Source organism: Daphnia magna, linkage group LG1, assembly GCF_020631705.1.
Source record: "Daphnia magna isolate NIES linkage group LG1, ASM2063170v1.1, whole genome shotgun sequence".
Taxonomy (NCBI): domain Eukaryota; kingdom Metazoa; phylum Arthropoda; class Branchiopoda; order Diplostraca; family Daphniidae; genus Daphnia; species Daphnia magna.
This window is the reverse complement of record NC_059182.1, coordinates 3388669-3403440: the sequence shown is the minus strand read 5'-3', so window position 1 is coordinate 3403440 and position 14772 is coordinate 3388669. Positions and strand designations below refer to the sequence as shown.

Genomic DNA, 14772 nt, shown 5'->3' with positions numbered 1-14772 from the left:
GGAGTGCTGACGACAGGGTTGACAACCAGACATTATGACGAAATTGGCGAGTGGGTCAAATGGTTGGACATGCATGGATGAGAAGCGGGTTGACGGACATGGTTGGCAAACAGGTCAACTATGGAGAAAAGCGAGTGGGTCAACCAGGATAAATTGCAAACAGTAACATGGGCAGAAATTGCGAACGTGTGGACAGGCGGAGTTGGCAAATGGGTCAACGCGTAAAAAACGGTAAGCGGGTGGCAGAACTGACGGGCATGCCGCAAAAACAGAGCTGATCCGAGATGGGATCATGAGTGGGATAATTGGAAAACCAGACGAGTGGGTCAACTGGGGCAGACGACGATCGGATCAAATTTCAGAATCAGACTAAGGTTCGACGGGCCCAAGACAGACAAGTTAAACAAAACTACCAAATTAACCATCCTAGAACGACCAGCCATTAGCTAGTCAAAACAGATAGTAAACCAATCGAATGAGATACGTAAATCCATGATTCTCAATAATGTGCTTTGGTTTCAAATTCAATGTAGACATAGTCAACTTCAAACACGAAAAATTACCTTTTCTGTCCAAACCCCAGCTACGTTTCAACAGGGTTACTGGAGTTCTGTCATCTTCATGGCTGTTGAGTCTGCAACATAAATAAGCCAAAGAAACTTGGAAACATAAATAAACATAACAAAAAAGACAAAAAATAAAACAAAACAAAATTTGAGGCTAAAAAGCTCTTTAAACTTACCTTTTTACTTTCATTTCCTTGTATCTAATGTGACATTTTCCTATCCATTTGTTTCACACCATCTTGTCTCCCATTTCCACAGCAACACTTGCATATTTCTTCCACAATAAATCTGCAATAATGGGACATCATGTAAATGTAAGCAAAATCTGAATTTGAAGGTTGAGACCAGTCTGTGTATGATGTACAGTTACCAAAATTAATACCAATTCTCGCAAATATATCAGAAAATCTTTAGAATATCCCAATAGGAGTTCTCAACACAACACTTCCCTCCACATAGCAACAGGTAACCAAAACCAGGTGCTGCTTAGATAGTTGTGTTTTCTGATTAAACAATCTTCTTCTATGCTTGAAAGCATTACATATAGTCTATAAATACAAAAAAAAAAAAGTTAAAAGCAAGAAAGACACATAAAGACAAAAAAGGAATTAAATCCCCAGAAGTAAATCAAAGCTTGAAAATTGAGATATTGTCAACCACCTGCACATGAAGTATTAACCACTCAGTGATCACTACATAAATTCAATACCTTTCCCACTCCTGACCCACTTTACTTTTTCACTTTGTTTCTCCTCAAGCAAGATATCTTAAACATAACAATTATTATATTCACCTAGAATTCTTGCTTTGTTTCAATCTGTATCAGTATGTTCGATTTCTTGTACAGATGGGCCTCACAATCAGCATCCCTGTTTCCAGTGGTCTCAAGCAAAAAGAGTACTCAGATTCTTTACCATGCAGTTCAAAATGAGTGAGTCTGCTCCACAACAATGCTATTAAGTAGAAAAAGTTGTCAGCTTAAGATCAGCAATCGAATTTCCTGGATTCCAGGAAAAGGGATGTCAACTTTGTGTGCAGGCTGCAAGGCACGCAAATTGCTACTGAACCAGTGAACCTGTTCGAACAAAATGGCGACTGAAATGTGGATCTCTCAAAACATCCGTCCACTTCTCTTTACCCAGCCTGTTGCCCTCCTCAAATCCTATTGGTCGATGGTAAGAGTTCAGCCATTGTGTTGCCAAAAAGGCGGGACGATAAAATGGTTTCGGCAACTTTACCTGCAAATATTTCAAAACACAAGGTTTTACACTTCTGTGAAAAAATTTCTTTTTTTCATAATGCACGACAGACCTCTAGCAGCCCTAGGACATCTTCGGACGAGCTGCCGATTTCCGGACCAAACAATGGTAATGGACTGTTACCATGACTCGGCTTCCATTTCACCTTGCAATCTACAAAACAAGGGACAAATTAAAAACAGTTTAAGGCAGGCGAGGCACTTTTTATCCTTTAGTTAAATGAATCAAGTTCATTTATGTTGCTGTAACATTTTGTTTAAAAAAAAAGAAAAATAAAACCAAGTAGAGCTGGTCTGTTTACCCTCCGGTTCCTGCAACACATCAAAAGTATGGGTAGACAAACTATGTTGACTTTACGAAGCTAACGGCCTGTCCCCTCGTTGAATGATTGCATCAAGATATCCCCCTTCAGCGAGACGACTTTTTTCTTTTTTTTTCCTCGTCGAGTAGCATTCCAACTTCCGCAATTAGACAACCGCATTTTATTTTTAGACTCCGATAGTAACGTCTGCTATTCTCCCACTAACGTGGAAGCTGCGTGCAGCTGCAGCGTGCAACATAGTTGCGTTTGTCCGACACGATTTTGGTAAGTGGCAAAGAAAAAACATTTTCTCGATTCATGGTATCCAAATTTTTTTTGTAGATGTTTTACACTTACTAAGTTGTCACGTATCTGCTTGTTGTACCGCTTTACATGCATTCAACATGGCGGGTTCATTGTTCTCACCGACTATGTGATTGTTTCATGTGGACACGATTTTTCTCAGGCAATAGGCGAAAATGTCGAATGGTTTAAATGGACACATCTTAAGGATCCCTGTACTCGGACGAAACTTTACTTTGGGAACTCTTTACGACGCTCGCAATGACATTGCTGTGCCAGGCAGTATATAGCGTCCCCCACCCCCAAAAAAAAAGAAAAACGAAATTTAAATGTATTTAAACTAATTAACATTACAGGTAACAGCGTGTGCAGCGAAGACGCTTTAGGAGCATTTAAAACTAGCTGCAACGAGAGCGTCGATTATTCCCTGATTCCCTCCGATAAACTGAGCGAAAAATTAGACGATGTCGGTGTGAAAGGTTTGCTTCAAATCAGCATCTTGGCGGAGCGAATCGAACTGCAAGGATCGTTGCAGTATCTGAAAAAGAAACGAAGCGAATTCCACGAATCCAGCGTACACGTTAGATGTCACTACCGCACGGCTACCAAGGAATTTACTAGCGGCCAATTAGACGAGGCCAAGATACGTTATCTCCAAGTTGCACCGACAGGCTCTACGGCAACGCACGTCATCACCAAAATACAGTACGGTGCCGAAGCTACTTTTACTTTAACAAAAGGACTCGACGAAACAGAAGACGAGCACGAAGCGAATAGCCTATTAAAAGCCTGTGCCAAAAACTTGATTGCAATTCTGCGCGGAAGGGCGGATGATGAAGAATGCCTCGACTCAATTACGGGAACTAACGTAGAATGTCGATTGGAAGGCGATTTCTTGCTTCCGATAACATTCGCCACGTACGAAGAAGCCAAGACATTCGCCAAAAACTTTGCACGCGTATTATCGAATGCAATTAAGGATGCGGGCGTTGGAAACGAGCCTCCTCTCGGCACGCCTTGCACCGCGTGGCTCTACCCATTGGTGCACGGCGCCGAAAATGCACTTCAGAATGAAACGGGCGACGATGTCGTACTGGAATGCGTTCAACAGATAGAAAACTACGACGAAGCGGAAGCCAAACTCGATTACTTGCTCAACGACACCCTAGCGAAAAAGTTGAACCCGTTTCACGAAAAGCTACGACACTTTCAGCGACATTTGATTTTATTCCGCACCAATCACAAAACTGAATTGAAAGATATGGCAGTGAATTTACGTAGCGGACTCGTCAAAATCGACAATTTAAAGCAACTGGTGCAGCGCATCAATAACGAGCAATTCGCTTTTAACCGACTTATCCGTTGGCTGGAGGAAAAATTCAAGGAGCTCTGCACGATGAGGAAGTACCAAGAGCAGATCCATCAGCTCACTCTTTCCGCTAACGTCCTACTCTTTCCCTCTGCTGAAACGTTACAAGAGCACATGATGAAATGCCCAGTTAACTTTGGTTTCGAACTCGCTTTCACTTCCTTAGCGTACCCTGAACGTTTTCTAGAACTCGTGACGACTCGAACGCTGTTGGATGTTCTTCCATCAGCCGAAGATGGCGACAGAGAGCGCTGGTATGAAAACGGCGAGATCGTCAAACGGATTGAAAAGGAGATTATTGTCATAGCCAAATTAATTCAATCAAAGCGAAATGACGATAAATTCGCATTTGCCATCACAGCGCCCAATCAGCACAACGAATTGACATTGGAATCGTCCATCATCGTACACCAGCAGCAAAAGAAGAGCCACGGATGGAACGCAATCGACATCGTGTGTCAACACTATCCGAAACTGAATTTAATCGACATCGTTCGCCTCCTGAGCGACGCCGACATAGCCGACTATTGGAATCACATGAACTTCCTCGCCTTGTGTCGCTTCTACGACAAAGCAAATCTAATCGACTTGATTCGACTGTTCCTGGAGCGCGGAGTGGATCTCATCAATTGCAAGACGGACGACGGATGGAACGCCCTGCTGCTCGTCTGTCGCTACTACACCAAGGAGAACTTGCTGGAAATAGCCCGGCTGCTGCTCGCGCGCGGAGTCGACGTCAATTGCAAAACGAACGGAGGATTGAACGCGTTGCATTTGGTGTGTCGATACTACGAAAAGGAGAACCTGTTCGACATCGCGCGATTGTTTTTCGAACGCGGAATCGACGTCAACTGTCAGTTCGAGGACGGCTGGAACGCTTTGCTCTTCTTCTGTCGAAATTATCAGAGAGACAATCTACTCGGCATCATTCGATTGTTTCTGGCTCAAAAGGTGGACGTCAATTATCAGACGAAAGGCGGCAACAACGCCCTCCATTTCTTGTGCCGCTATTACGACAGGAGAAACTTGATCGAAATCATTCGATTGCTGCTCGAACGCGGCATCGACGTCAACAGCAAAAACAGCGAGGGATGGAACGCCCTCTACTTGGTGTGCAGATATTACGAGAGAGACAATCTAATCGAAATCGTCCGATTGTTCCTCAAACGAGGAATCGACGTCAATTGCAAAAATAGCGAAGGATGGAATTCGCTCCACTTGGTGTGCCGATATTACAAGAGGGACAATCTAATCAAAATCATTCGACTTCTCCTCGACAAAAACATTGAAATCAATTGCAAAACGAATAGCGGATGCAACGTCCTCCACAATGTGTGCCGCTATTATTCGAATGATCATCTCATCGAAATCGTTCAACTGCTTCTCGATAACGGAATTTTCGCTAGTTTCACCAATAACGAAGGATGGAACGCCCTCCTAAATGTGTGCCGCTATTACCCGAATGACAATCTAATCGACCTGGTACAACTCTTTCCTCGAGGAGGGTATCGACGTCAACTGGGCCAACAACGAAGGATGGAACGCTCTACATTTGGTCTGCCGATATTATAAACAAGACAACGTCATCGACATCGTTCAACTCTTGTTGGACTACAACATCGACGTTAATGGCAAGACAAACAACGGATGCAACGCCCTCCATTTCGCGTGCGGCCGATATTATCAAAACGACAATTTAATTGAAACTGTTGAACTGCTGCTCGATAGCGGCATCTCAGTCAATTGCAAGAACAACGACGGATGGAACGGCCTGCACAACGTGTGTCGATATCAACGCAAAAAGAACATGCTAGAACTCATTCCGCTCTTAATTCGGCACAAAATTAGCATAAACGCCGTGACGACTGGAGGTAAAACTGCCCGATCTATCCTCTTGGGTCGATACAAAGAGGAAAGTGTCAAAGAAATTTTGAATATTTTAGATTTGAACGCATCTCAATGTTAATAACAGCATTTACCCTATTCTGAATACACGATTAATGAATAAACATTCAACTGTTTTTTTTTCAGAAATTTAAGAGAAAGAATTTTGAAAAAAAGCGATTCAAACAATGTTCGCGAACCTTATCGAATAAAAAGTCGCCACTAGGTTTTGGGACGACGGCCAACACCCTTGGCATTCTGCAAGTGATAAGTGGAAAGAGATGACGGTTGAGCTTTGCAGCGTTCGACGTCGTTAACGTTAAAGGCATTTCGAGAGCGCTGATGTGATGTTGCATTACCTCGTCGGTAGCGTCCGCATTCTCTAAAACTGGCAAGGCTCAACGACGTCCCTTTAAATATTTCCTCGATAATACAATAGCCAATCTTAATATTGAATTGATAACAAATGTAAAAAGGACAGATTGGTTGTTACAGTTTTATCAACGCCCACATCTCTCGTTATTGCATAGCTCATTTGTTCCGACAAATGAAAAAAAAAAAAGCCAAAACAAATGACACACGAGCGACCCACCCTAGCGGCGTACCGTACAAAAATCGAGTCTGATTACCTCCCCAAGCGCGACGAGTTGTTTTAGGCTCAAGTATAACGACCCTTGTTTGCTTGTCCTGACTAGCAATCAGGGTGGGGGGGGGGGGCTAGTCTAAATATAACAACAAGAAAAAAAGAAAAGAGGAAACCTTGAAAAGTTTCATGACTGAGCCAATGAAGTTACAGGTTCTCGCATCACGTGACCCGTGATTTATTAATAAAAAGAGTCAGCCAAGCTTTGTCTATTTTCACTTTTATCGACAAGCCCTCCGGCAACTGCACTTCATTGGGTCAGGCAGCATTGTTACGTCGGCCGTGTCACGCTCTTCCTTTCGCTGCTCGGATGCAGCCTCCGTATCCGTTCTCTACTCGGGCGCCGGTATAAATAAAGTGACAGCAGCAGTTGACACGCAGCAATCGTGACCTACTTATTCAAGACATTAAGACCTCTAGTAGGCCACTAGTTCGAATTAGAAAACTGACGCTTTTTTTCAAGTTGACAATGTCATGTGATGCGAGCACGCAAGTTTTGGAAATACCCACACTAGGACGGCCTTTCAAATTGGGAACGCTTTACAATGGCCGGACAGATGAAATCATCTCAGGTAATTTCGCTAAAATGTTGAGATTTAAAACATTCAAATGGCATAATTCCTACACCGCACAGGCAACTCGTTGTGGTCCGATGCGGAATTAAAGACTGGCAACACCACCCGCAATGAGAGCGCAATTTATTCATTGATCGCACCCGGTCAATTGAGCGACAAATTTTTGGAATTGAACGTAAACGGTTCGCTTCAAATCAACATTTTAACGGGAGTGGTCGTCCCCAAAGGATCGACAGATTATTTAACAAAGAAAAAACAAACGTTCCATGAATCCAGTGTTCACGTCCGTTGCTACTGCAACACCGCACTCAAACAAGTTCCCACTCATCTCTTGGAAGACGATGAATTTTGCTACTCGGATATGGCAAAGATCGGCAAGAATGGCACGGCCACGCACGTCGTAACTCAAATTCAGCACGGCTCCGAGTCGACTTTCACTTTAACAAAACGATACAAGGACGTGAAAGACGAGCAGGACGCAGCTGATCAACTGGCCGTCTACGGCGGCCATTTGCTCCAAGTTCTCAGAGGTAAAACGATGACAACTAACGGCAACAAATCAGACGTTGAATGTCTCTTTCAGAGCGATTTTCAACTGCCGAAAAATGTGAAATCCCCCACAACGTACGAAGAAGCCATCAAATTTGCCGGCAAGTTTACTCAAATTTCGTCTGACTCAATGGCCAAAGACGTTGGAAACGAGCCACTTGGCGGGCCCTGTATCGTTTGGCTCTATCCGCTGGTACTCTTGCCAGCTTCCGACGGAGCACCGGCTCTCAAGAATGAAATTAACCGGACTCTGGCGTCCGACTGCGTCAAATACATGCAAGGCTACGAAGAGGTGGACACTAAACTCGATTACATGCTCAACGATGCGCTGGTGGCGAAATTGAATCCATTTCACGAGAAATTACAAGATTTTCGTCAGCATTTCAGCTCGTTCCTTTCAGAATTAAATGCGAAATTAAGGGACATGGTCTTCAACATCCGTAGCGGCCTCGACACGGTTGCATCCTTTAAAAAACTATTAGGACGCATGGGTAACGAGCAATTCGCCTACAATCCGAATCGTTTGAGTCTGTGGCTAGAAGACAAACACAAGGAGCTCTGCACGATGAGGCGGTTTGACGAACGAATAACAAACCATCAGCTGGTGTACACAGACACAGTCATGCTATTCCCCATGGCCGAAATGTTACGTAAACAAACGGCAAAGTTTACAGTACGTTTCGCTTACCAACTCGCGTTCGCTTCGCTGGCACGCCCCGAACCTTTCCTCGATCTCGTGAAGAGTCGAACGCTGCACGCGGATATCGTCGAAGAAGATGCTACACCGACGGAAAATGAAAAATTGTGGTGCGAGATGAACGACGTGGTCAAACGAATCGAAAAAGAGATCAACATCTTCGCGGAATTAATTCAAGAAAAAGCGGATGCCAAAGGATTCGCGTTCGCCATAACCGCACCCGATACGCACATTGAACCCAGTCCTTCTGAAATCGAGGCCAATACAGATTTCAAAATGACAGAATTCAGGATTGTCATTACAGAAGACGATTCAGATTCCGATTCGTCTGTCGTGCTCCGCCGGAAGCAGATCCACCATCACGGATGGGACGCTCTGCACATGCTAATACGCCATTACCCGATCGATAAGCTGATGGACATTGTTCGACTTTTAGTTGATACCGACATTGAAAAATCTTGGGACAAGTGCAACCCTCTGCTCTCCCTAGTCCGCTTTTACACCAAAGATAATTTGATCGATTACATTCGGCTCTTTCTCGAACGCGGCATCGACGTCAATTGCAAAGACCTCGAAGGATGGAACGCGCTCATGTCCATATGTCAATGTTACAAACACAATTACACCTACAAGTTGATCGACATTGTTCGATTATTCCTCGAAAACGGAATCGACGTCAATTGCAAAACGAAAATTGGCAACAACGCGCTCTACCTGCTGTGTCGAAATTACCACAAAAACGACTTGCTCGACATTGTTCAATTGTTTCTAGAGAGTGGCATCGATGTCAACAGTAAAAATAACGACGGCTGGAACGCTCTCCATTTCGTCATCGAATATTACCACGAAGAAGACATGATTGAATTCTTCCGCATGTTCATCCAAAAAGGAATCGACGTCAACTGCAAAAACAACGACGGTTGCAACGTTTTGCTGGCGCTCTGTCGAAATTACGGCAAAGATAATTTCATTGATATCCTCAATCTATTGCTGGGACGCGGCATCGACATCAATTGCAAGGACAGGTTCGGAGAAAACGCTCTGCATTACGTATGCACCTTTTGCTGCCAAGACTATGCGACGGAAATTGTCGAACTGCTCATCGACAGCGGAATAGACGTCAACAATAAAACGGATGAAGGATGGAACGCTCTGCTCTTATTATGCCGCAATTATCAAAAGGACGATTTGATCATCGAAATAGTAGAATTATTTATCCAACTCGGAATCGACGTCAACTGCAAAACTCTCGATGGATGGAACGCCCTCGTCGTACTCTGCCGCTATTACAAAAGAGACAATCTCATTGGCGTCGCACGACTGTTGATTAAACACGGAGTGAACGTCAACTACACGACATTTGACGGTTGCAACGCTCTCCTTCACGTTTGTCGCTATTATCAGAAAGATAACCTTTACGATATCGTTAAATTGCTATTGGAAAGTGGGATCGATGTCAACTGCAATAGCCACGCGGGATTGAACGCACTCCACTACCTCTGTCAATACGGCCCCAGGAAAAATGTGATAGAAATCATTCGACTATTGATTGAAAACGGAATTGACGTTCATTGGAAGGCCAATGACGGTTGCAATGCGCTCATCGCCTTGTGTCGTGAATGCGAAAAAGAAAATTTGGCTGATATCGTTCGATTGCTGCTGGAAAAGGGAATCGACGTCAATTGCAAGGACAACGAAGGATGGAATGCTTTGCATTTCGTCTGCAGAAAATGTCCAAGAGAAAGTTTGTACGCTGTTGTCCGATTGCTCATCATTTACAACATCGACAAGAGCGTGATGACGATCGGGTTAGCAAGTGCACGTTCCTTCCTTCTCAACCGTTACACTGAATACGACGTTAAAGATATTATTCAAATGTTGTAAAATAAGTGCGATTCGCTGTACGATAATTTGAAGTGTGTTTGCGATATTGTTGGCTAGAACCTACTTCATCTTTATAACTGTCATTTTTGTACTTAATACATGATTGCGTTTGACGAGGTACACTGAAGATTTTCTTCTTTCCTACTTTGTGACAAGACACTCGATTTATCGCGCCATTCGACCTTACCAAAGGAAATTCTTAGGGAGCCGTACGACAATGAATTCGAGTGATGTTTAGCTCTTACGACGACAACACACGCGAGCGAAATGAGTGATGGCTAAAGAAATAACCCAGGAAAAAAGGCAAGAATAACATTTTAGACTAACCTGATGTGGGAAAACTTGTACCAAAGTTTTGGATGATCGCTGCATAAGGTTGTAGTTCATCACAGAAGACAGATATTTGGGTGGGCAGCTTTGAAGCAAGTCTGGTGGCCTTTACGAAACAGTTAAATGTTTTTCTTTGGTCTCATCAACACCCTGTAAAAAAAGATGAGATAATTAAATAACTTGATAATAATAGATGAGTAAGAAATTTTAATCATTCTACTAGATGAACGGATTGTAACGACTTGCAGGAACGTACAGAAATTTTCATCAGGATGAAATACAGATCCAACGCAGGTAATTCATTATTGCTACAAGATTATTGCTACCCTCTGTAGAACTTTTGACTAGTTTCTTTTTCATACTCTAAACCAAAAACAAAATAAACAAGGCAAATGAATCAAATGCCCAAGCAAAACATCAGTCATAATCAATTTGTGACAAATGCATTACCTACTGCGGCGATTTACCGTAGAAAAAGAATACAGCCAATTTCAATGATACTTTCTTTGGCTAAAATATGTTTGACTCAACCAACAAAAATTTAAGTAACGATAAAATGGTATTTGTCCCTTACTTCCTTGCCTTTCAACCGTTTCATTTGCTCTTGCTCCATAAAGTGGACTGCTGTTTCACAAAAAACCGCCATTTTGTTCCGTTCACACTTCACAGCGATCAGCGAATGATTGACCCTTTTGTGAATTTGGGGTGAAATCGCGCTAGCGGCAATTTTATCGACGTTGCCATTTTCACGTTTTAAGTAAACGTTCCATTTTCCATGAACGATTTCAAGTTTCATAAGTATCATGTCTAACTTTAATGCCTTTGACATATTGAAAATTAATTTCTTAACGAATTATGTTTCTTTAGTTAATATTATTAATATTCAATTAATTATTGTCAAATGGCAACGCGACAGCTTAGCCGCCATTGCCTCTGGCTTAATCTCTTCCTTTTCTTTTGCAGCTGTTACCCGAGTAGGTTGTGTTCTTCCCTTTCTCTATGACATAATAATGGCGGCAATTTTTTTTTTTTCTGCTCTGCCCCAGCGTAATTTAATTAACCTTTGACTCTTTTCATTCTCTATTATCACTTTCAAGTTGTATTAATGATAACAAAGAATCGGACAATAATTTCCATTTCACGGCCAGTCGTTGACAATTTTTAGCGTCAATTCGAACAAATATGGAGAAATCTGATAACTAACTCTGTTCTAAGAGGCGTGCAATTAAGGGTTTAACTAAAGAACACATGTAACGACAGAAGCACTCCAGATTATGTTGAACCATTAGAGTTTACTAGATTTCACGACGAGTATAAGATTCGAACTCTCTGATATGCGGAGCACAATAGATTATCAGTTGGTTGCGTCAACCATTTGGCCACTAAGTCCTTCCTATGACTGCAGTATCTGATCGAATAGCAATTTTGTCATTCATTGGCGTATTACATTTGGCCGCGAACCATCTTCCAAATTTTAAAAGATCATCGTTTGAAGCTATGCTTAGTGCAATCTCTAGACCATTATTACATCGTGATAATTGTTTTCATATATTCCAATTTCGGATCAGCAATTGCGAATGCTTTTTCTATTCGACCATTTCACTGGACGTTGTTGTCAGGACAATGGATGACTTAGGATGATTTTGGCGCCATAAAACCAAGTAACATAAGCTTAAACATTTCTAAAATCATAATCAAAAAAGAAATTGTTCCAATTCTTTTAAATTAAAAAAAATATTTCCCCCAATTTCTTTCTTTTCTATTTTATTTTCAGATTGCCATAGTTTAACAGACTCCAAAAGATAAAGCTTCAGAAAACTGAAGACTACAAATGTGAAAACTACTGGCAGGCAATACTAAAAGCAGTGAAAATCCAGATTTGGCAATGTAAGGGATTAAAGCACATCGTTATGCAGAAAATCGTTGATCACGTGTTCAGATTGTCGGCTACGACCAACGATGAAACCACAATCTGTGCTGGGCGAATTGATTGCTCGCGAACCGCGGACATTCCTCTTCAAAATGCAGGTATACAAGGTGTTGGTGAAGTGCGTGCACGCCGCATTGTTAACACATTGTCTTCCGCAATCCCAGTTAGGGACGCGTAATGTTAGCATGTCGTGGCCTTTGAAATCACAGCCATACGACCAACGAACTGCCCCGGATTTATTCCAAAAGCGAACGGACGCGGTTGTTATCAACACTGCCGATACTACGAGTAGGAAGCTAGGTCGAAGACACAACGTTAGCCTGCACATATACAACATTTTATAAGGTAACATAATATGAATTCAATGTTTTATTCTCTATCTTGTTATTTTAAGGATACTAACATTTTTGTTGACTTCCAAATTGCTTCAGAAGCTAGTACAATAGTGGGTTAGTTCAGCAAAAGATGAGTGCAGATCTGCTATGATCAACTGCCACTATTTATACTGAAGCTTGAGCTGCAACCCAACAGTAACGTGTTATTCGTTTTCATAGGTGCTTGTAATCGGTCGGCTAACGTCTTCTTCTGATGGAACGAAAACAATGTGTTTTTCCAAGAAAATAAATTCCTTGGGCTATACCTGTTGTTTGCTTGTTCGCCAGGTCCAACATCATCTCGCATAAACAAACAGAGCAACTAATGATGTATGTCGAAAAAGATCTTGGTAAGAAACGCTTTTTAGCCTACCTAACTTATTGGAAACAATCAAAACTAAATTGTTATGCAAGGTTAGTGAGTACCGATGAGAGAAGTAACGTGCCATACCTGTTGATTGTCGGATACTTTTTCTCTCCCCCTCTTGTTCTCGAATTACCTATGAGCCTATTCATTCCATTTTCTTTTTTTATTCGCAGATCCTCGACTTTGGTGTGAAATAAACGCAGCGATCCAACAGTGTTGAAGAGTTGAAGAATTTTCGAAATTAAAAAGCTAAAGATACGTTCGACGAGGATGAGATTCGAACTCATGCGTGCAGAGCACAATAGATTAGCAGTCTATCGCCTTAACCACTCGGCCACCACGTCGGATTCCTTCTGCCTGCCATGGTAATAATAGCTAGGGAATTGAAACTGAAAACCAAAAGTTACATTTTTATTTAAAAACTTTATTTTTCTCACATTGTTGTTGTCCCTCTAGCTTCCAATACCAAAAATCTTAGGTAGGCACAGTTGTAATTTGTTTGGCAAACTCGGATTTCGAGGGGTACTAGATTTTGACTGTCTTCAGAGCTGGAAGGATAATTTGTTTAGAGAATGAACCCGACTGTTGGCTAAGTAATGTCTTAATGTATTAAACATAATGAATCATTTTCAAAGTGCATTCACTTTGAAAGAGAGAGAAAATACTCAGTTCTAGTGTTGTCAAGTGTCAGTGTTGGAGAATTAAAGCAGCTTTTCTTTTTCTCAAAACAGGCTGGCTATAGAAGAGTGGTAGGCTACCTCTTTGGAAGTAATAGCACTGTTGGACTGTTTACAGGGGTAATTGGCCCGACTAGCAAATCGTCATCCAGAAAATCTCTCGTCTGTTGTACAGATTGCTGGACACGACCGACCATGAATCCACAGTCCGATTCAGACCAACTGATTTCCCGAGAACCTTTCACATTCCTCTTCGAAATGCAGGTGTACAAAAGTGTTGATAGAGTGAGTGACATTGCCTTCCGCAATCCCAGTTGGGGACATCTAATGTTTCAATATCACGGCCAGGGAAAGCACATAGTGACGACCAACGAACGTCCCTAGACTCGTACCAAATGCGAGCAGACGAGGCTATTGTCAACAATGCTGGTAGCAGGAAACTAAGCCGAAGACAGAAATCTATGCTGGGCATAATGTTACGGTAACGTAATATTAGTTCAATGTTTGATTGTATGAAAACTTACAGTTTTGAATTGTTTCAGGAGCTGGTACAATAGTCGATTTTGTTTCAGCAAAGACGATCGCACAATGTTGCTCTGTTGCCGTACAACTGCCACTGTTCCAAGTTTTAACTTTGAAAGTTGAAACTGTTGTTGCAACCCCACAGGTAAATACGCAACGCATTTACAGAGTTTGTTAATTATCAACGTCCAAGTGATGTGTGAATTTCTAATTTTTAAAAACAAAAGAAGAAGAAGAAACTGTACCATCGGCGAGGCCACTACGTCGAAATTTTTCTGCTTCGTCCAATTTCAGGTAGAAAGCACAAGTCGATTCAGAAGTAACCATGTCTAATTGGAACCTGCATTTACTTCCAACAGACTCCACGTTCGAAATGTCTCTTTTCAATGTTTCAACTTGGAGAATGAAATTACATCTCCGTTATAGGACCGAGTACCGTTAACGTTTGTCGTTTTAAAGACCAAAAAACACCTGCTGCTGTGATACAATCTTTACAACCGGAAAGCAATTACACCAGTCAGTAAAAACCAGTTGAGCGGATG

General features: G+C 42.1%; 2 protein-coding genes, 1 long non-coding RNA gene and 1 other non-coding gene across 6 annotated transcripts; 3 read left to right on the top strand and 1 right to left on the bottom strand.

Annotated features, from left to right (window-relative positions):
• Nucleotides 1-2127: 2127 nt before the first annotated feature.
• Nucleotides 2128-5809, top strand: LOC116930355. The gene is given in 4 exon segments (XM_032937760.2): nt 2128-2411; nt 2593-2711; nt 2786-5289; nt 5291-5809. Coding segments are annotated over 3 exon segments (3084 nt in total). The 5' UTR covers nt 2128-2411; nt 2593-2605; the 3' UTR covers nt 5765-5809.
• Nucleotides 5810-6565: 756 nt separating this feature from the next.
• LOC116930354 lies at nt 6566-10150 on the top strand. Its single transcript, XM_032937758.2, has 2 exons — nt 6566-6897; nt 6960-10150. Exons 1-2 carry the CDS (start codon nt 6795-6797, stop codon nt 10028-10030), a joined length of 3174 nt encoding a protein of 1057 aa, XP_032793649.2. The 5' UTR covers nt 6566-6794; the 3' UTR covers nt 10031-10150.
• A 1185-nt stretch (nt 10151-11335) lies between these two features.
• LOC116930285 lies at nt 11336-14731 on the top strand. 3 transcript variants are annotated; one of them, XR_006650950.1, is made up of 11 exons: nt 11336-12021; nt 12135-12388; nt 12455-12635; nt 12845-13014; nt 13205-13396; nt 13488-13509; nt 13763-13993; nt 14057-14189; nt 14251-14375; nt 14458-14524; nt 14590-14731. It is a non-coding gene; the product is annotated as an uncharacterized LOC116930285 (long non-coding RNA). The 3 variants fall into 3 exon arrangements; XR_006650951.1 differs by having other exon boundaries at nt 13488-13624; nt 13763-13972; XR_006650949.1 differs by having other exon boundaries at nt 13488-13624.
• Trnas-gcu lies at nt 13294-13375 on the bottom strand. Its single transcript has one exon. It is a non-coding gene; the product is annotated as a tRNA-Ser (tRNA).
• Nucleotides 14732-14772: the final 41 nt, after the last annotated feature.

Coding starts and splice junctions, on each gene's coding strand:
- LOC116930354 (XM_032937758.2), top strand. CDS start 6,795: ATGTCATGTGATGCGAGCACGCAAGTTTTGGAAATACCCACACTAGGA. Junction 6,898..6,959: donor GACAGATGAAATCATCTCAG/GTAATTTCGCTA, acceptor TACACCGCACAG/GCAACTCGTTGTGGTCCGAT.